Below are 21,300 nucleotides of genomic sequence, written 5' to 3'. Positions count from 1 at the left end.
AGAGTATTCTTTACCTCTGGGGCCAAATAATACTGCTCAGACTGTGTCCAAGACAGAAATGCCAGGACAGTCATCTCTCTTCATCTTCCAGCTCTGTTCCTTCCTTCTTCCCTTATTTCCTACATCCAGAGTGTACCATGTTCAAGTTCCTAATCAAACCTCAATGTTGCTGGTAATCCTGAGTCACAAGCTATCTTTGATGCCTACAAAAAGACCCAAAGACCTCAGCATGATATGTTCGCCTTCATGAGTCACATTCATGTAGCGTGGAAGTACAAGCCAACACTGCTGAGCTCTAGGTTTCTGATATCTAGTTTTGTTCATCATAAAGCCAGTTTTCTCTCCTGGTTCCCCTCTGAACTAAACTAAGTGTCACAAAGATAACTGAGTATAAATACACAGGTTTTGAAACTGTGATGGTGCAAACTGAAATCTGGTTAGCAACAAATTTTATCCTCCTTTATTACTATGACTCATCTTTGCTTAGTCATTTGTTGGTGTCAAGGGTTCCTTTCCCTGGAACGATGTTTCTTCTGCACTGGAACAAGGCTGCCTTAATACGAGGTGTATGCTGTGACTAGAGATGTCTACCCAGCTGGAGGGTTCAGCTCCAGGAGTGAGGGTTGGAAAAGTTTTGTGCAAACCAGGTGCTTTAATATGGTCCTTTCTTCTACCGCAAAAGTTATATCACAGCAGAGCACAACTCTTTCTGTATTTCTTCCTGGAACCTCCTTTAGCATCAGCACAGATGTCCACTCAGGGGAATTAGTTGCTTTTCTTATATTCATGTTTTTCTGCCAGACAGTGAAATAATAGGGGTTAGCACTAAACAAACCCTGGGGGAGACACATATATTTTACAAGACCTCAGAAACACAGAATGCTAATAAACACACCAAAAAAGCCTTGTGGGAGACCATGCCCTCTGACCGAGGAGTGGAGACAACATTTTGTGTTCTGTTTCTGGAATAACACACAACGGGAACACCAGTGAAAAATGACATGTATAAACAGGGAGCAGGAGGCACAAATGCATTTCCATTATCCTTTTGACTTGACTCCATCCACCCATAATTCAATGGTTTCTGTTGCCATAGCAATGGAGTACCTTACCATTTTCATGCCTTTTTCTTTGCAACACCCACATGAGCTGAGGAGGTATTGTCTACACGTTACAGACAGGGAATGAGGAATGGCAGAAGGTGTTTTAATCCCATTCTTTTAGCAGTTAATTGAAGTGGTGGGTTCATTTTGACGCCTTGGCTCATGGCAAGGAGGGAGTCAGAGATACCAGCACCCTAATCCCATGTATCCCAATGTCTCCCCTCTTGGGAGGGGGGAATTGCAGATGTAAGGTGTTTCACACATTAAAAGGAGACTACGTAGAGTGCTAAGAGACAGAAAATCTTGGGTAAAGGATGTTTGCACTTCTCTGGAGGATTTCAAAGTTGAATTCTGATCTTACCACATCCTTAGTTGCTCAGATATGGTAGTACCCCCATGCCAGTGTATACTTGGACCTGGTATCCACTCAAGCTAGTCTGTGGTGGGAGATTCCCTTCAAAGCCCCTCTTTTTAGACATCTATGCCATCTCAGCCCCTCACTGTTGAGCAGCAACTGAACACTGATTACCATGCACACACTGGACCTTCAGATTTGAAAGGACAAGATAAAACACTGTATGAGTGGGAAATGAAAGTAATTCTCTCAGTGTCCAATCCCATGCCATCCAAAACTCAGCAATTAGTATTTTCCTTTTTTTTTTTCATAATCCTAAAATGATCCTTTTGGAACCTAGAAAGGGTGCTTGCAGCTGTAATTTGCAGAAGAAACCTCCCATTTATACACCTGGTCCTGTGAATTTAGTGTTTACATTGGTATACGAGCTGGTTACTCTCCCTGGCAGGATGGTAGGCTGATCATCCCAATGCTCAGGGACTCACAGGCATTGCCATAGAGCTGAGCTGTCCCTCTCTGGTTTCCCCTTTGAGGCTGTGCTTCATAGAAGCATAGAATATTTTGGTTGTAAGGGACCTTAGAGATCGTCTAGTTCCAAATACCCTGGCCATGGACAAGGATACCTTCCACCAGACCAGGTTGATCAGAGCCCCATCCAACCTGCCTTGAATACTTCCAGGCATCTAATGTATACTATAGATACTGGGGTATCTACAATTTCTCTGGGCAATGTGTTCCTGTGTCTCACCACCCTCACAGTCAAGAATTTCTTCCTAATGTTTGCTCTCTTCTTGCATCTCCGTTCTTCCCCACTGCATTTGATCTCTCTTCTCCTAGGTGGTTTTCCTCCCTTACCTGTTTCTCTCCCATTTCACCCTTCTCAGCCTCAGTCTTCATTGGTGCCCTCTGGTCACTGCAGTCCTGCTGGTGCAAGCAAAACAGAGCAATGTTGCAAGGGCAGATCAACACTGCCTGCCTTCACTCCCTCCATGTAGCTCCTTCCACTCCTACCTACTGGGACTAGGATTGGGATAAAATGCCTGTTCTCCCCTCCTCTCCTCACTAATGAAGAGTGACAAGCTTATTGCTCAATGCCACAGTCTGCTGTGAACATGGGAACACATCCTGGCATCAAATGGACAGTTCAAATCCCACAAGTGCTGCTGCAGGGGACATGTCTGCCACCAGGCACATCTGGCAGGGGTTTTCTTGCAGCTGAAGGGCTGTGCTGAGAAGAAAGAAAATTTCAATGGATGTCAGGAAAGGAGGGACAAACTCAACATCCAAGGCATTTTTGTAGGATGACATGACATGGCTTCTCAGCCAACGGCCATTGCTATTTACCCAAAGAGACCACTCCTCGGGCCAGATACCCAGATCCATTGCTTAGGGTGCTGGGCCACTCATCTGCCCCAGTTTTATATCAGGGGCTTGCCTTGCCATCCACAATGTCTTGACTGCACTGCTCTGAAGAGGACAGACCTTATTCCCTCCTCTCAGTGCAGCAGGATGGTGGCTCCACTACTATCCAACACAGAGCACTGTGCAAGAGGCACAGGAGACCAGGCAGATTAAACCATCTTCCCCCCAGCCACTGGGTTCAAGCATCACTTTAATCATGACTGAGGGCATTTCCACTCCCTGGAGGAATGAGCTGGGTGTTTTTCAGACACCACACCTCATTAAGTGTTTTTATAGCATTACTTTTCAGCTGCAGGGTGTGGTGAGTGGGGGACTGCAGCTCTGAGGTTCTGATTAGCACAAGGACTATTACGCACATGGCTCGATGAGACCCAGCCATCATCTGAGCAGGAAAGTACCCTCAGAATGCCATAAAATCAGGAGTGGTTATAAGCTTGGCATTTGGGGAATCCTCTGAAATGTCTGTCATTCTCAGACGTTCACCACTAGGGAAACTTAATTAAAATGAGGTGCTGAGAGATGCTTGCCATTCTAGTCTCCAGAGCAGCTCACTGCTTGATTGGAGAAACAATTGTTTTCAGTGATGTAGTGGAACAACGGAAGCTCTTTTGGACAGGAGGTCCCTCAATATGAAAAGGAAGGCTGAGGACAGTGAAATACATTTTACCAGCACTGATTTTAGCTTGCTCTAAGGATCAAAATCCTGCTAGTGATGGTTTAGTCTGGATGATGAACCGGCAAATCACACTTACACATGGTAAAAGGTGTGACTGGAATAACAGAAACCCTGTCCCTCCTCATGTTCTCCTGTTTCGCTTTCAAGTGCTTGTGTCCTGCAGAAATCTCTTTCCCGGAAAAAAAATCCCTCTCTGACAGATCAGATGCTGATGCATTATGTCTGATCCCTAGAGAACTGAGTTTGGTAGGGTTTGAGTGTGAACAGGGGATTAGAGGGCAGCCCAGGGACCTAGCTACCCCAGCTGAATTGCTCCAGTCTAACCCGTTGGAAAAGCTTGCAGTCCACCAGCGAAGGAGCGCTCTCTTGTGGGCTATGCAGGGGGTGAGTAGAGCATGTGTCAGCTATGTTGGATCAGAGGTGATTAATAAAGAAAATAAAGACTGTGGAAGAAAGACATGACATAAACCAGCACAGCAGTTAAGTGCAACCAGATGTCAGGTTGTTTTGATATTCTTCTAAGGAAGAGCTAAGGAAGAAGGAGACAAATAACAACACCCCCTCTACCCACCACCCCCAGTGTAAGAGCCACTTCAGGCACCTGCTGTGCTGCTTGAGGCCAACTGAGATGAAAGGTAAGGTCCAACGTGTCACGTACCCCTGCCTGGGGGCTGTGAATGGCAGAAGCATGTATGACAGCTTGCAGCAAGGCACAGATATGCTGCTTTTGCTCTAACTTTGCTTGCGTTGGAGTTTTGACAAACCAGCCAGCAGCTGATAATGGCAGCTGGATCAGGAAACTTCAGGTGGGTGTGTTTCTGCCCATGGTTGTGAAAATGTGGTGAACACAACAAGAGAGAAGGAACACGGATGATGGATGAGAAGAAGAGTCCATTAACTGATATATGATGGTTTGCACAAGGTTGAGAGCCACACTTATCTTTGCTGGGTGGGTGAAATGATCTTAGGAAGAAATTCTTTACAGAGAGAGTAATCAGGCATTGGAATGGGCTGCCCAGGAAAGTGGTGGATTCTCTGTCCCTGGAGGTATTTAAGAAGAGACTGGATGTGGCACTTAGTGCCATAGTCTAGTAACAACGGTGGTAGTGGATCAAGGGTTGGACTTGATGATCTCAGAGGTCCTTTCTAACCCAGCCGATTCTATGATTCTATGAAAGTGTTAAATATGCTACTACAAACCCTTCTTAATTTGCCTATGGTCTTAGAAAAAGCTGGTGACAAAGTATGATAGCCTGAAACAAGTTGTTCCTCCTTCCAGAGTACCCTCCACCTCTTTGGAGCTGCCTTGGGGTACTCTGAAGAACATGCAATTTATTCTGTTTGCATCGCACCCACATACACATCTCTGCTGCATCTCATGGCACAGGAGCTTTCAGAAACTAGAACAGAATGACAGAATTGGAAAGGTCCTCAAAGAGCATCAATTCCAACCATTAACCTGGCACTGCCAGGTCCACCATGTACTCAAGGGCCACAATTACATGTGTTTGAACACTTTCAGGGATGGTGACTCCACCCCTTCCCTGAGCAGCCTTTTCCAGTGCTTGACAACTCTTTCAGGGAAGAATTTTTTCCTAACATTGAGTCTAAACCTGCCCTAGTGCAAATTGAGGTTATTTTCTCTTGACTGTAGCTTGTTACTTGGTAAATAGCCACCAGAAATCCCCAGAAACAGAGCTAGAGTGTTTTCTGGCCAAGATCCAATACATGGAGCTGAGCTCCATGAGCAAAATGTTGATTCTTACAGTTAAGCATATCCTTACATTCTTCACTGTAGTATGCTTACAATATTGTATTGAGGTTCTTCCCTTGAACTCCTCTTTGGATTTCCCTCAGAGGATGATGCTCAGAGACTGAGATAGGACCAGAAACCAGAGTTTGATACTGCTGTGGATGAACATCTTCGCTCCATCAGATGAATACTGCTGGAGTATTTACATCAGATATATATTTTTATGTACTATGTAAATATTATATGTATTATAATATATATTAGAATATGTATATTATCCAGATGGAATTCTGATGGCGTATTTACACTGCTTATTGACACCCTTCCTACCAGTCAGCTAGATATGAAATCATTTGGCAGATCCTCATCTAAATAGTCTAGTGCTCAGCAAAAGCAGCATAAATTACTCAATATGGGGTAAAACACAGCTTGCACATACGTCTACAGTCTTAGAGAAGAAGCAGAAGTGGCAGTTCTTTGCTGCAGCTGCTTCATTATCCACTCAATACTTCAGTCACTCAGAATAATACTGATCCAGGTGCAGGCTTGGAAGAGTTTTGCACTCTTTAAAATGTGGGAAAAGGTAATCCAGGTTCCAGTATCTTATTGTATAAGACTACATGGTCTGCTTTAGAGACAGCTGCAGAAGGTAAAGTGATAGAAGAAAGGAGACAACAGCTGTGTCCCTATTTCACAGCATGATGATGGCAGTACTAGTAGGAAGAGGCAAGCTGCCCTCCACAGTGCCTTGTTCCTACTGAATCCATCTGAGAAGCAGGCAGTCCTAGAACCTGGGGAAGTGGTTTCTCACCAGACTGTTTTGCCCACCTTTGAGCATTGCAAGCCCCGCAAAGACACTATGACATTGGTTTGAAAGACCAAATGAGAACTTCCTGACCAGGGTTGAAATCTGGGCTGAGATCCATGTGGAATCTCTTGATCTCCGATGGGAAGCAAAGGCTAATGAAGCTGGAACCATGGAAAATCAGAAACAGCCTATCAGAGCCACAGGCAGTTTAGGATGGGTCTTTTCTGACCCCCCTCTGATAAATCTCCCTGCAGTTCTCTCTACAGATGCCCACAGATCTCCATGCTACTGGGCAAGCCTGGTGGTACCCTGCTTCTCCAGACCCAGATGTTTCTCTTCTTCTCCCATAGCTCTGAGTATTCAAGATTTCCATGCTGGCTTGCAGAGCTTTCAGCAATGACTGCCTGTGTCTTGTGTCTGCCACCCATGCACAACAGCTCTGGAGGTAACAGAGCAACACACCGTCAGCCTGAGAGGCTTATCATTATCAGCTTAGGAGATGTAGGTCATCAGGGAATTTTAATGAGCAGAGACACTTTCACATCCAAAGACACAAAGATATTATCAATTCCCTTAAATGGGCACCAGAGAAGAAGATGAGCTGCAACTCTTGGGACTCTTCCTCTCTTCATCCTGGCTGAAATAAGTTGCTCCATGAAATGCAGTGATGCCATGCTGATCCCCAACTGTCAATGCTCTGGCTTAAACTTAAATTTCTCTGAAGGTTTTTCTTTTCCAAGGAGAACACACTGTTCATTTGTCTCACTGCTCTGGAAGGCACCCTTCGTGATGGCCACCCTGAAAAGCTATACCAGGACACAGCAGGCTGCTGGTATTTAAAAATGTCTGTCTGTCTTCTGGGTCAGTGCTTATTTTCACCAATAGTTTTGATCTGTTTTTCTCTTCTCTTTGAGGACATTCTGCACTTGCCCTGCTATAGCATACCATGCTGTGCAGCAGCAGCTAATGGGGACTTAGTGAGGTGTTAGCCTGGATGTGCATGTTTCAGATGAAAGGGATTAATACCTGGGGGCTTGTTTGGGACTCCTGCAGGCAGCACGTTTGAAATACGGCAATATTTACACTGGGATTTATCCTTTGTCTTGCTTCTTTCAACATCTTCATTAAATTATAATTCCATTAAAAAAAAATCACACTGTTGGCATGAAGATAGATAAGAGCAATTGTTTATTTTATTTTTATTCTCCTTTCTGTGGTTAGTTGAACCACAGGTATTGCTGTTTGGAGGGAAGTTAGGACTGATTGCTTATACAACCCTAGGACACAAAGAAAAAGTGGCATTGGGTATATTTTGCTCTGTTATCTCTGGTCTTTGCTGAAGAACTAAAGCATATGTTTAACAGATGTGTTACTCCAGCTGGGTCAACTGAATTGGAGCAGCACTACAAACTAACCATCTGCAACCATTCATGTGATTTGAATGTCCCCTGGAAATAGCCATGTAAAGGATTGTCTTTATAAATGACAATTAATAGGCACTAAATTATAGGTATGCTCAGAAACTGGGTACATTCACCCTCACTAAGTTTTGTTGAGGCTCTGGAAACAATGGAAATATTTTCTTCAGAGAGCGAGGCTCTTCAGAAAGGCTTTAAATAGTTTTAAAAAATCCTAGTAGAAATTTCTGCAGATTAGATTTTCTGTCAGTCTGAAATAGGGCCAGTTAAGTTCCAGTAAATTGAGCAGGCACTGGTCCAACCCTGTGGATATGGAGGGGATTAGAGGGAAGGCTGGGACAGACCATGGGGTTTTCATGGGAGAGGACTTTGCAGGGACTCAGCAGAGCCGGGCTGAAGAAAGGCAGTGACTCTCCTGCTACAATGCAATGCAAACCTGTCACTGCACGTTGCCAGAGGATATATACACAAATACATGCTTTATATATATATGTCTCTGTGTGTGTGTGTTCTTCTTATAGGTATATTTATATATATATTAGTATATATTTGGAGCCCCTGGTGGTCTAGTGGTAAAGGCGCGGCGCTGTCACCGCCGAGACCTGGGTTCGATTCCCGGTCAGGGCCACTCCCGGGCTGATGGAGCTCGTTAACCTTTAGATAGGCAATCCATCTACGTCCTAAGGACCTCGCTGCCACCGTCCAAGCTTACTTGGCCCCGGCAGATGAACCTTAGGATTAAAGGGTGGGCTCAGTTCCGCGCACACTGTGTCTCACCTAAAAAATCCAATGCGCAGGCTGGAAGGTGGAAAGACCTTCCCCGGATCTTCACTCGCGAAGACTGGCCATTATTTATACAGTATATATTTATATATACACAAGAAGGATGTAGACCTGTTGGAGTGGGTGCAGGGGGGCAGTCATGAAGACTGTCAAAGGACTGGAGCACCTCTCCCATGAATACAGGCTGAGAGAGTTGGGGCTGTTCACCTCAGGGAAGAGAAGGCTCTGTGGAGACTTCAGAGCATCTTCCAATACTAAAGGGGCTATAAGTGACTTGGAGAGGAACTTTTGAGAAGGGCATTGAATGATAGGGCAGAGGGAAATGTCTTCAAACTGACAGAGATTAGTTTATAGACTAGGAAGATTCTTCCCTGTGAGCATGATGAGGCACTGGAACAGGTTACACTGAGAAGCTGTGGATGCCCCTTCCCTGGAAGTGTTCAAGGCCAGGCTGGATGGGGCTCTGAGCAAACTGGTCTAGTAGAAGGTGTTCCTGCCCATGGCAGGGGGTTTGGAATGAGATGATTTTTAAGGTCCCTTCCAACCCAAACCATTCTGTGATTCTTTGACTATATGAACTGACGATCTGTATCTATCTATCTATCTATCTATCTATCTATCTATCTATCTATCTATCTATCTATCTATCTACATATGTAACTGAAGCAGAAGAGATGAAGCCATCAGGTTGCTAGAGGCTACCAGCTAAGACCTTCCATCTACCCAGGAAAGTTCATACCTAGCTCATGTTCTGTATTAGTTAATTAGTTAATTCATTGATTTAATAATTTTCTGTAACTCCTAATTATGGATGAAGTGGCCTTAGAAAATAGAGATATAAGAGATTACTGCACATTTTGCAGGAAAAATTACAAAGTGTCTGTTACAACAGAAAAACTCTTAAGCAGGAGAAGTTTGGTACTGGGAAGCCAAGAAGCTGACAGAGAAGAGATTTAGCACTGAATGGACATGCAGTGTGGAGTCTCTTTCTCTGTTTCTGTATAATCTTCTGTGTAACATCTGGCAGATCATGCAGAGACTTTACCTTAAAAATACTGGCCTAAGTTCTACATGATAGATGTCTCCAGTTATAACAGAAGGAACACACCTCTTGGGTCTTGTTTCATCCCACACTAAAAAGAATATAAAGCTTTGGGTCTAGTACATGCATTCCCCATGCAGCCTAGTGTAGACAGCTAAACTTTTGTGTCCTCAGTTTCTAAACATTTAAATTATGCTAATTGTGTTGTTTTACCACCAAATAATGGCTAGATATTTGGGTATTCTCATAAAAGGAAACAAATTTTCTTATAGGCCAGGTGAGAGAAGATATTCCAGTGTAATTTTCTCCATGGGGTTTGTAAAGCCTTGGTCTAAAGGAAATGCAACTCAGTGCCATACTCAAGCTTTATTTTAGGGATAAATGTCAGTTATCAGGTCTGGTAGGATCTGATGAATGCTCTAGTGAGATTATGTGGTTACGGGAAACTTTGCAACATAACACAGGGTAAGACATCATGGAAAACGTCAGCCATTCGTGAGTCCATTGACGCATTTGGAAGTCCTGTTACCATTCACTGTGTGCAGGGCTGGCCAAAAACCATAATTGTCTGCCAGAGATCATGGTCTGCCAGATTTACAATGATTTTTTTTTCTTTCAGGTTTTTGGTTTGTTTTTTTTTTTGGGGGGGGGGGGTTTGGGTTTTTTTGTTTGTTTGTTTGCTTTGTTTTTTGTTGTGGTTTTTTTTAACAGTGATTTTTTTTTTCTTTCAGGTTTTTGGTTTGTTTTTTTTGGGGGGGGTGTTGTTTGGGTTTTTTTATTTGTTTGTTTGCTTTGTTTTTTGTTGGTTTTTTTTTGGCTGCAATGTGTTTAAGCTGTTTATTTTTTAAGTACCCAAGGAATGACAAGCTTCCTGAATTCTACAAGTGCTGGTTTGCTGGTTGCTGTTCCCCTCAGGTTTTCTGTTAAGGCCATCAATGAAATTGTAATTTGTCACTGACTTTACTGGTTTTCGCTGGGGTAACTTTTTCCACAGTGGATAGTGGGGGCCTGTGTTTTGCATTTGTGCTAAACACAGTGTTGATAATATAGTGATGTTTCTGTTACTGCTGAGCAGTGCTTGCACACAGCCAAAGCCTTTTCTACTTTTTGTACTGCCACAATGACTAGAAAGTTGAAGGTGCATGGGAGGAAACACAGCTGTGACAGGTGACCCAAACTGACCAAAGGGAACTTCCAGACCATATGACATCATGCTCAGTTTATAAAGTAGAAGGAAGAAGAAGGAATAGGGAGGACATTTACCCTTCCAGTTCTCTCCCTGATCCTGCTGCTGGGGGAGTGAGCAAGCGGCTGTGTGGTACTTGGTTGCTGGCTGGGGTGAAATCACAGCACTGAGCTGCTGTGGCTGGTTTTGAGGCTTCTTTATGCTGGCCAGTCTTCCCAACCATATATCTAACACTCATCTGCTTTCAGCTTCCCTGCCTATGAGACAGACCTGCTTGATATCTTTATTCCCAGGTAAGACACCTGGCAATTTCTAAGGTTGTTCCAGACATTGATCCAGACATGTTTGAAGTGTTTTTGAATTTGGCATATTTGAAGAAAAAAGCATTTAAACATGTTGGGCAAGGGCTTTTTTAGTTTTCACCTCCTTCAGTACCTGGCTTTAACTTGCTCGTTTAAAGTCCAGCCTTGCTAAGCCTCATGTAGGGAAAAAAAAAAAAAGAAAAAGGATGAACAGTAGCCACTTAGGTTGAATCATAGCTGGATTCTAAGAGGTTTGGAAACATCTCCTAGAAGGGGAATGTTTCTCTATATATTGCTGTATAATGAGCTTCTGGAGATGAGGCTGTCAAATTAAATACTCAGGTTTTGATGCCTAAATAAATACATGTATAAATATCTCATCTGGTGTTATGAGACTGTTTTCCTGCCAGCACTAATACTGACTATCCAAACTACCTGCAACATCATATATTTCACTAATGCCAGTGCTAGAGACTCAGATGTCACAGGCTACAACATCGGTTTCCAAGAAAATCAAATAAATCTAGCCATTTTGGGAAAGAAGTGGACTCACTGCAACTTGACTCTACAGGACTCCTCAGGGATGGCCTGTTGCTGGTCTGATGCAAACCAGATAATCTGGAGAAAAAGATGTTCCAAATGCTTGACTGCAATTTGAAAACAGGACAATATTACACAGCAGAACACTCCTTCCTAAAAATTCCAGTACCACCAAAATCATGGGATATCAAATCCTTCCTGTGCTGCAGTCAAGAAAGTGAGATCAGGTTGGGTTGACATCAAGCAAACCAAGGTCATGGAAAGGACAAAATAGAGAGGAACTTCTAAAAAATGAAAGGATGAAGGTTGACTAATGCCAGGCAGTGAGGCTGGAGTGATAATAAATCTTGTCTGTCTGACTTTACATAATTTTTGTGATCAAGTCACAGGTCTGGCATGTGAAGTCAAGTGGTGATGCTGTCTTTCATAATGCCTATAAGTTGATATCCTGCTGAAAGGTGATATTGGAAGAGAAAATTAGTGTTACGTAGTGAATGTGTCTGCATCATAATAAAATTTAAAAGAAGATTAATTGCTATTTTGACATAAAATTGTAGATGGGGACCCTTCTTTGGTAGTGTTTTCCAGTAGAGCCTCTGGGATGTGATTTTTCCCCCACAGTGCAGTTCAAAACCTCTGTCACATTACCTTGAAGAAATAGAAAAATCATTATTTATAGAACTTGCAGATTAGTCTGGACCTCTCATTAAATGGAAATATTTTAGAAACACCCACTAAACCATATGGGTTTATAAAGCTAGGAACAAAGAATTCACACCACACTTTCAAGGCAGATGTTTGCACTAAGGAGAGCAGAGAAGGGCTTAAAAACAGTGGTTCTGCAACTGTGTTCATCCAAGCTATAGAATTAAAGTCCAAAAAAATCAAACAGGTGATAAAAGATGTCACCACCCCTATATTCAGCATTAAGGAGTGAGGCTTACTAATGGATACTGGTTTTAATTTAGCAAAAAGAAAGAAAATTAAAAATGAATGTTGAAAGAGCATTGCAAAGATGGAATGCTGAAAACATCCTCTATGGCAAAAGTCTTAATGAGCTGTTTATTTATTTTGCTCAGAGTATGACTAGGATGTGAGCTAATTATGGTGTGCAAATAGTCTACAGGGAGGTGATATTTTTTATGCTTTCTGATTTTTGTTTCTATGGCAAAAGCAGAGTGAGAACCAGTTGCAGGCAGCTGAAGCCAGACACACTAGACGTTAAGTGGTTATTTTTAATGTTGAGGAAAATTAACAGTTGGAATAATAGACGAAAGAACCTGGTAGATCTTCCAAGGCTGGAGCTTTTAATTAAGGCTTAGAGGACGTGCAGAAAGGCTAATGTGAGCGTTGCCATGCTGTTCTCTCTCAATTTTTTCTATAATCAGTGGAGATACGAGACTTTTCTGCAGGGGGAGCAGAACAAGAGTCAAGCCTTTTCCCTGTCTCTCTCTGCTGACAGCTGAGGTTTTCCAGATAAATCAGCTTTATTCAGTGGTACCCTCTGGTATAATTCATTACAAAACATATTTTATTTCCAGGATGCTGAAAGAGCTTGGAGGAGCAGCAGCTCCTGGGAGGCTGCTTGGCCAGGCTGATGTGGGAGGTCAGTCTGAGAGATTAGAGCACCCTCTCCTGCTCTAAAAATTAAAAGCAAAGCGATACAGCTGTGGCTTCACTGTCTCATGGGAAATATTATGTTATTCACTTCAGTGAGTATGAGGAGTGCTGGGAATTAATCTGATGGTATGCAAGTAATGCAGCATTGCAAGGAAACCTTTCCTCTGTAGTGTGGTTGTTGCAGTAATGATGAGCTGTTAGATGTGGGGGGAAAAGCAAGGTTTGCAGACACAGGCAAGGTTTTAAACTTCAATGTTAATTTCAACCAGAAGGATAGCCTAAATAACTTTTTGGGCTTTTTTTTGGTCTCAGCTGCTTGATTTACCTTGCTCTTTTATTAGTGAAACCAATCAGGCAGTTACAGGACCTGAGAGGGCTGCCAGCACTTGTTTTGCAGAAGGAGGAGTGTTATCTCCTGTCCTGGATACCCTGAGCAAAGGATAGATGTGGCAGAGCCATTTGGGATAACCAGCTTTTCCTATGGAGGATGGATTACTGCCACAGTTACTACTTGATGGCAGGAGGGTCGTTTCATTAACTGACAAACAAGAAGCAAAAGAAAAGGGAGACACTGATAAAGTTTTTCACCCACTTGGCTATGGAAATGTATGAATTTCTTAAGGGCAGAGTAATTACATTAATGAATAGACCACCAAGGTTAATTTCTAATCTTCCATTTCTGTGTGCCTGACCACATATTTTTCAACAGATCAGGTTTTAATGCTATAAAGATGCCCTAGAAGTGAGTCACTGGAGTTCTGCAGCTACTCCAGGAGACCTCGTGACTGCTGACCTGAAGTGGAATTAAGCTGTGCAGGCCCAGTGTTTATAGTGAAAGAAATGAGATAGCAGTGAGCATATGATATATGGATAGAGATATATCTGTATATGGATAAATCAAACTTTCAGGTTCAAATAATAAGAAAAAGACTCCGAACTGAAAAAACTTTATTTCTGGTGACAAACCATAATGCACTAGTCACTTACAAGGCAGTGTTCTGAGTTTAGGCTTGACATTAGAGTGTGTTTTAGGCACTTTCCAAAGCTGAAACTATTCGATAGTCCTTGATGACTATCTTGAGCTGTAACAGTCCTCAATGAAGCACATGACCAAGAACCTTCCTGGATCTGGGCCTGTGCAAGGAAATGAATGAATGGGAGGAAATGGATGAAATTAATGGAGAGAGCTGCTCCCCCCATTACATCGGAAGTCTTTGGGGCTTCCCTCATTCATTAGTTATGAACTGCTCTTGAACACATATCAATTACATGTGCATAATTTATATGATTTACTTGAAGTTAACACTGCTAGAAGTTTGAACCACAAATTATTCCCTTTAGACCACAGGTCCTGGTCCTCTGACCCCAGCTAAATTATTGCAAGGGGCTTCCTAGCTAGGACAGGCACGGAGACATCTGAGGTCTTTGCAGGATGAAAGTTTTATTTCCAGGGTGTCTGGGAGTGGTTCATTGGAGGGCTCAGCCCTAGGGAGGTATACAGAAAAATAACCAAGAATCATAGAATTGTAGATTAGTTTGTCTTGGAAGAAACCTTTAAAGGTCACCCAGTCCAACCCCCAAGAAGTCTTTGATGCAAGTGTGTGTCATGATGAGTATAAAGGAAAAAACAGTAAAAAGGAGAACATAACACATCAGCAGAATGGTAAAGCCAAAAATCAAATATTCCACTTACCCCAACCTAAAATAGCTCTTTTCTCACCTGCTTATAAGACAGAAGAGGAGCCATCTCTCCTGAGCTGCAGAGACTTAAGGAGCTGTTCTGCAGGGGCAGATCCCAGGAGCTAAATCCCACTAATCCAAGGGCAGAGCTTTAAGATGCCATCCCTACAATTAGTAAGTTAGACAGGAGTACATCTCTGCACTAAGAACAGTTCAGTGTGAGGCAACCTTGGACCTCTGCAAGATCTTCAAGTTGTGAAACCCTCAGCAAAAGGATGGCCTTCACCAAAAGTGACCTAGGAAGATTTTGACAAGGCATAGAGGGTCCCAGAGCACCCACCCAGCTGGAATGGCCCATGCACCCAAGAAGTTGATGGAGGTGGGTACCAAAGCAGGGGAAGCTGACTGTGCATCACCTATCCTTGTGGTGGTACCCAAATACAAGGATAGCCACTGCTGAGAAGCTGCTCTGCTAGTGGGTGACTCCTTCTGGAGGTCTCCCTCCATCAGGCTAGAGGACTTGTGAGTGCATTTACAGCACACACTGCATTGCAGTGCCCTGCGTTACGTGTCTCGGTGGCTGAGGATCCAGGATAAAAGTACTTTTCCAGTATTGAACAGGTAAGCTGATGTAAGGGGCCTGCTATTTTTAGAGTACAAATTTTCTGGGATCAGCAAAGTTTTTTAAGCCATGGGGTAACACTGCAGAGAGCGGGGAGCCTGTTGTGGCTTTGCTATTTCTGTGCCTTGGCTGCAAAGGGTTAGATGGTTATTCAAAAAAAAAAACCCTATTGCTCCTCATATTCAACCAAGAGTATTTTAAGCCAAGAGGGTACACAAAGTTTTAAAAATGATAGTTATATAGTAGTTCTTTATCCAAATTCAAACAATAATCCTATTTTTCCCTCATTTTCTGATTACCTGTTTATCCACCTTTTTTAATTTTTGTTTGGGTTTGTTTTGTTTTGTTTTTGTTTTTGCCAGGTTTAAGAGTCTTTGCTATGACTTGTCCTTGAAAAATTTTTCAGGAAGTTTTAAAATCAAATGCACATACATACATATCGCTAAGTATATGAATATAAGGTCTATGTATGTGTGTGTGTGTATTTTTTTCATGTCCAGCTCTAATTCATATTCAAAACTCACTGTGGAGTTTTGGCAAAAGTTGATGGCTTAGTGTGTTTCACCTTTCTATTTTCTTATATGGGTGTTTGTCTGTGTGATTTTGAAATTATCCTTCTTAAGAACGAAAACCACAGTGTGTCCACAGGTTCTGCTTACTGCTGCAAACAAAGCAGACTCATTCTTCACTGCCTGGTGTCAGAATATATTGCAAAGCATATTAAAATGTTTACACAAGTGTGCATTTAAGGGTTACAGCCCGTCTGACACTGGTTGGACACTTTTCTGCGTGATGAGGTGGGTTGTGTGGTGGATGTCCACGTCTGTGCATGGTTTTGGCTTCTCACAGACTTGCGCCTTGAGAACCGTTGTGCAATTTTTGCTGACTCAGCTGTACCTACGTGCAGTGAACAAATACGTACATTGAAAGGCAAACGTAATTTACTTTCCTTCCAGCAACTGGTAATGCACTGCTTGACTTCCTCAAGAATTTGGTGCAGATCTACCCACCTGTAAAACAATGTCATTTCTCCTACGGTGCCCTAACAGCTTCTTCTGGGTGCTGTCGAGGCACATTAGCTTGCATCACCTCAACACTGGAAATTCATTCAAGACATTTTTCTGGGCTCTCTGGTGGCTGCTGTTTGGAATAATCCTACTTTGCTCTCCAGTACATTGTTCTGTCTTTAAAATTGGACTGCTCGGACCCTGGAACTGTGACCCCCTCTTTTCCAAAGCCTTTCCCCACGTGGCTGCCAGGTTAGCTGTGGGACGAATAAGCCAAGATCCTTCACTAGATCTTGGCCACAGGCTGGATTATGTGATCCTGCAAGAAGAATGTGAGGCACCAAGAGCTCTGGTTAGATTCATTGACTTTGAAAAGCTTTCATCAGCTTTCATAGGCCCTCTGAACCCTGGCTTCTGTGAGGTGGCTACACACTTAGGGGAAAACTGGAATAAAGCTATCTTCTCATGGATGTGCATCAATTATAAACTGGATTCCACCATTCACCACCCTGCATTTGCAAGGACTCTGCCCTCTCCAACCCAAGTTTTGTTTACAGTAATGAAATATTTTAACTGGGCCCGTGTTGGCATCATTGCATCCAGAGAGGATATTTGGATGTACACAGCCAACGAGTTAGCAACTTCGCTCAGGAGCCAGGGGCTACCTGTAGGCATTGTTACATATGTGCGTAAAGGAGAAAAAGGCATTGAAGACACCTGGAACAAGATTAAAGAAGTTAATGACATTAAAAGTAAGTGTTTTAAGTTTCATTCCACTTTTTGATTTTTTTTTTTTTAAATTCTTATTATTTTCTCTAGGGTAGTACTGCATTGTTATAGTTTAGAGAATGAACATTTGAAGTGGTTTAAATCAAGAAGAACTTTACCTCTGACCTTAATGGAGCCAGGTCTTCACATACAAGAGTGTTGGATATTTTGTGTTTGATGAAGATAGAGCAAAATAGTCTCCTACAACACAAAAGATCAGTTCCAGCTTATCTGAAAAAAAATTATATTTAGTAGATGGTTGTCTGTGCTTGACTTGTGTAAAGAGTAGTTTATAGGATTGTTTTATATTAATAATGATTTGTATTCTGGATTGTCAAAAATCTCACCCTTTGATGCTGTGTCCTTGCTGCCTGTCCAATGTCACACACCACAGACTACTAAAGCAGTGGAAGGGTTCTTTTTGACACACAGCTTGTAGTAAAGAATGATCTTCTTTCTCTTGAGAAAATGGATGGGGGGAAAAGACATGTTTTTCTGGTTCAGAGCCTTGTTGGAAAGTCTGTGATGGAGCTCTGATCCTGGATGTATGCCCCTGCAGTCATCACCAGGACTCCAGTGAGGAGACATTTTAGCTTACTTTGGATTTTACACCAAAGAATAACAAGGGTAGAAAATGCTGTCTAAACCCAAGTTCTATCAGTGCTTAAATCTATGCTTGAGACCAAATCCACCTCGGGTGAGTTCATGTCCTTACCATCACAGCTCTCCATGTGAGTCACAGATGATGGGCTCCTTTCATAACAAATGGAGAGAACCAGTCCCTTTTCAAATATCGTTCATTTGACCAGCTGCTATAGTATGGCATGAATCACTGCCAAGAAGTAACAGTTTCTTTGCTGTAATTCAGAAACCTGAAAAGAGTCTTGTTCATTTTAGCTTCTACTTTTCCAAGGATCCTTTTTCCCCTAAGGAGAGACCACAGCCACCCTAGGGATCCTGCTCTCTCCTCGTTTAGCAGCCATCATGTCTCCTTTGCAACTTTGCTTCACACCATTGCCCTATTTTTCTTCTCTCATTAACTGAGTCTTGAATCAAGTATCAGGAGTAGTGCCTTTCCTGAAGGGCAAGTGAGCATCCAGGAAAGCCTGTTAAACAGGTACACCTGTATTTCAGATCTCCCCCCCTAGACATGAGGATTGGGCCCATGACATTTTGCAGTCGAAGACCCAGACTTTGGGACAGTCAGGCATGAACCAGATGTTTAAACACAATACAGTGTCCAAGCTAAAATCTGTATATTTGGTGACAGGGCGAATGTGTGGAGGTTGGGCATTGCTTACAATGGTGAGGTGTCTGTCAGCTCAGGGCACACAGAGGGAAAGCTCAGGTCTCACAGTCAGTAACAACAATGACCACAACTACCCTTGCCTCACTTCTGTCAAAATTTCTCCCCATTCTTTCTTCTTTACAGCTCCAGAAATATGTACTACTCACAGCCTTCTTTACAAGGTATTGCAGACCTCCAGAGGTTGAACAAAATAGGTGTAGCTCTCAGCTTCCTCAGCACGTAACAGAGGAATCTGACGTGATAGAGTAGTTCAGACAGCTCTTTTATTGGGAGGGGAGGGTGCTATTTTGTGTTGAAAACCCCAAATAGATTAACAACACTCTTTGCTGTCCTTGTGTTCCAGTTATAGTCCTGTGCATGCATTCTGTTCTCATCGGAGGGGAGGAACAGGCCACCTTACTCACAAAAGCTCTGGAAATGGGACTAGCAGATGGAAGATACATCTTTGTTCCATATGACACTTTACTGTACAGTCTTCCTTATCAAAACAACTCATTCAATATCTTTGATAATGACAGCTAGGCTTCGGGAAGCATATGATGCTGTGCTGACTATCACATTGGAGTCTGGAGAAAGGACTTTCTATGATGCGTTCAGGGAAGCTAAAGAAAGTGGTGAAATAATGAGGGATTTGGAAGCCACACAGGTAAATATTCTCTCTCTTAGGCTTTTCTGGGGCGTGTCAACAAGAGACATGAGACAAGCAATAGCTATAGAGAAAGTACAGGGGAGAGTCAACCGAGACCGCATGCTTTCATTTTGAGAAAAACATGGTGAAATTTGAGTATGGTTTACATTCATTTGGAAAGATAATTTCTCCTGGATGTCTGGCAATATAACTCAGTTGGTTCAATTTGCAGGACCGTGCTGGGAATTCAAGAGAAAGGGGTTGTCTCTGAGCCTTTCAGATTTGTTTTGCTGTGTGCTAGCTGCAGTAGACTCAAGTTGAAAAGGTGTCTCCGAAACTAGATAAAATCCATGGAGTTTGTAAGGAACCAAAATAAGATGTCCATATGACTGAAAACGTGAGGGGATGAGACAGACTAATGAAATACTGGATGTTTCTAGAGAGAAATGTGTAAGATTCTTGCTGCCTTGTTCTTCTTAGCACTATAGTCAAAGTTATTGTCATCACAATTATCTAAATGTCACCAGTAGCCTATTAAAAACTAAATCAGTTGTTACCTTGTAGACATTTACAAGTAGAACTGGGGAATCTCGTACTGGTGAAGAGATGCAGGATTCCACTGAGCTGATCTTCAAGTCTCCTTATGACCTTTGAAAAAATTACAAGTACTTTTAAGGCATGATTTATGGATGCCTACTTCAGAAGGAGATGAATCATGCCTTGAAAGCATTCATTTCTTTCCCTTCACTATAATGAGAACCTTGGTTAACTATATAGTGTCGGGTTCTTCACTGTAGATATCTATATCTGAGTAATGAATCCCACCACAAATATCGAATTCTGTGGCTCCCAACAGCACTCCTCATTTTTTTCACAGGTATCTGCCTATAATCTCTCTTCACCTACCAGCTGTGAATGCCGACATGATTGCAAACATCACCATTTTTATTAAAGGTTCCTAAATCAAGTCTGTCATGGAAGGGAGCAATGCAAAGAGAAAAGGCTCTGTTAGACAACAAAACAAGTTTGCCATGGCTCTGCTCTGGGATTTTAACATCTTAGGAATAAGTAATGCTCTGACAGAGAAGAGCAATTGTTTGGGCAATGACACTTTTCCTGTCTTGGTAGGGAGGGAGGCGAGTCTGTGACTTTGAACTTCTATTTGTAGCAGATGTTTTAGTGTAGTGTTTTGAGGCAGGTTTTGATAAATTTCAGGTGAACATCAGGCTCAGAGTCTTGACTTTTGCCATCCTAAAGCAATTTTGCACGGTTTTAAAAATATTTTGAAATTGTATTTTGGGAAGCAACCATAAGAAAAAACAGGTATTCAAAGTCATGCATATATTGAGTCTATCCAAAGCTACCTTCGACCTAAGATTCTTCAAACCCTTTACTCTCTGAGCCTTAATGCTCAGCTGTCTCAGTACTTGAGTTTACAGCTTAGCCAGTGGGACAATATTTTGCCACAAACCTCAAACTGGAGGTTAGGAACAGTGTAGCCTGACCTCAATTTCTCCATGTATTTTTAGGTTTCTCCACTCTTTGGAACAATCTATGATGCTATTTACTTCATGGCAATGGCTATAGACAGTGCTCGGAGGAAAGGAGTCAGAACCTCTGGAGCTAACATAGCTGAGCACACAAAAAACTTCAGTTTCCCTGGATTTACTCACCAGATAGAGACAGACAGCTGTGGGAAGGGGCTCAGCAACTATGTAATCCTGGACACAGATGGTCATGGGAACCAGCTTTTCCCAACCCACATGCTGGACATATCTTCAGACTCCGTGCTGTCCCTAGGCCAGGCCATCCACTTTCCCAATGAAGTTCCACCCAAGCCAGACTCCAGCTGTTGGTTTGATCCAGATATTCTCTGCACTGAAGGTAAGGGGGAAAAAGACAACAAAAGGGTCAAATGTCATTGAGTCTCATTTCTTTCATCTTTTCTCTCACTCCAGGTGGTTACTCCTTTAAATGAGAATTCCCCGACAAGAAAAGTCTAAATTAAAGAAATTAATGTAAAGATACCCAATCATTGTCCTGTTTGTAATGGGAATCATATGCAGAGATACCAACACTGATCCACAAGACTCTTTCATTGCTTGTTAAGTGATAGAATCATGAAGTCACTAGAGTTGGAAAAGACCTCTAAGAGCATTAAGTCCAACCATTAACCTATCACTTCCAAGCCCACCACTACCATATCCCTAAACACCACATCTACACATTTTTTGAGCAATTCCAGGGACATTATTCCCATCACTTCCCTGGACCAATA

At 42.5% G+C, this 21,300-nt stretch overlaps 1 protein-coding gene across 1 annotated transcript in view; it reads left to right on the top strand.

The window, feature by feature from the left end:
* The first annotated feature begins 15,675 nt into the window (after window positions 1-15,675).
* The window catches only part of LOC126649514 (retinal guanylyl cyclase 2-like), a 41,085-nt gene continuing 35,460 nt past the window's right edge, over window positions 15,676-21,300 (top strand). Inside the window, 4 exon segments of the mRNA XM_050333722.1 lie at window positions 15,676-17,069; window positions 18,738-18,913; window positions 18,915-19,040; window positions 20,552-20,906. Coding sequence (XP_050189679.1) covers window positions 16,331-17,069; window positions 18,738-18,913; window positions 18,915-19,040; window positions 20,552-20,906 — 1,396 coding nt within the window. The 5' untranslated portion in view covers window positions 15,676-16,330.

The sequence above is a fragment of the Myiozetetes cayanensis genome, unplaced genomic scaffold (assembly GCF_022539395.1).
Source record: "Myiozetetes cayanensis isolate MyiCay16 unplaced genomic scaffold, myiCay2020 scf5-8, whole genome shotgun sequence".
Lineage (NCBI taxonomy): Eukaryota > Metazoa > Chordata > Aves > Passeriformes > Tyrannidae > Myiozetetes > Myiozetetes cayanensis.
This window is presented reverse-complemented; position numbering and strand designations above follow the sequence as displayed.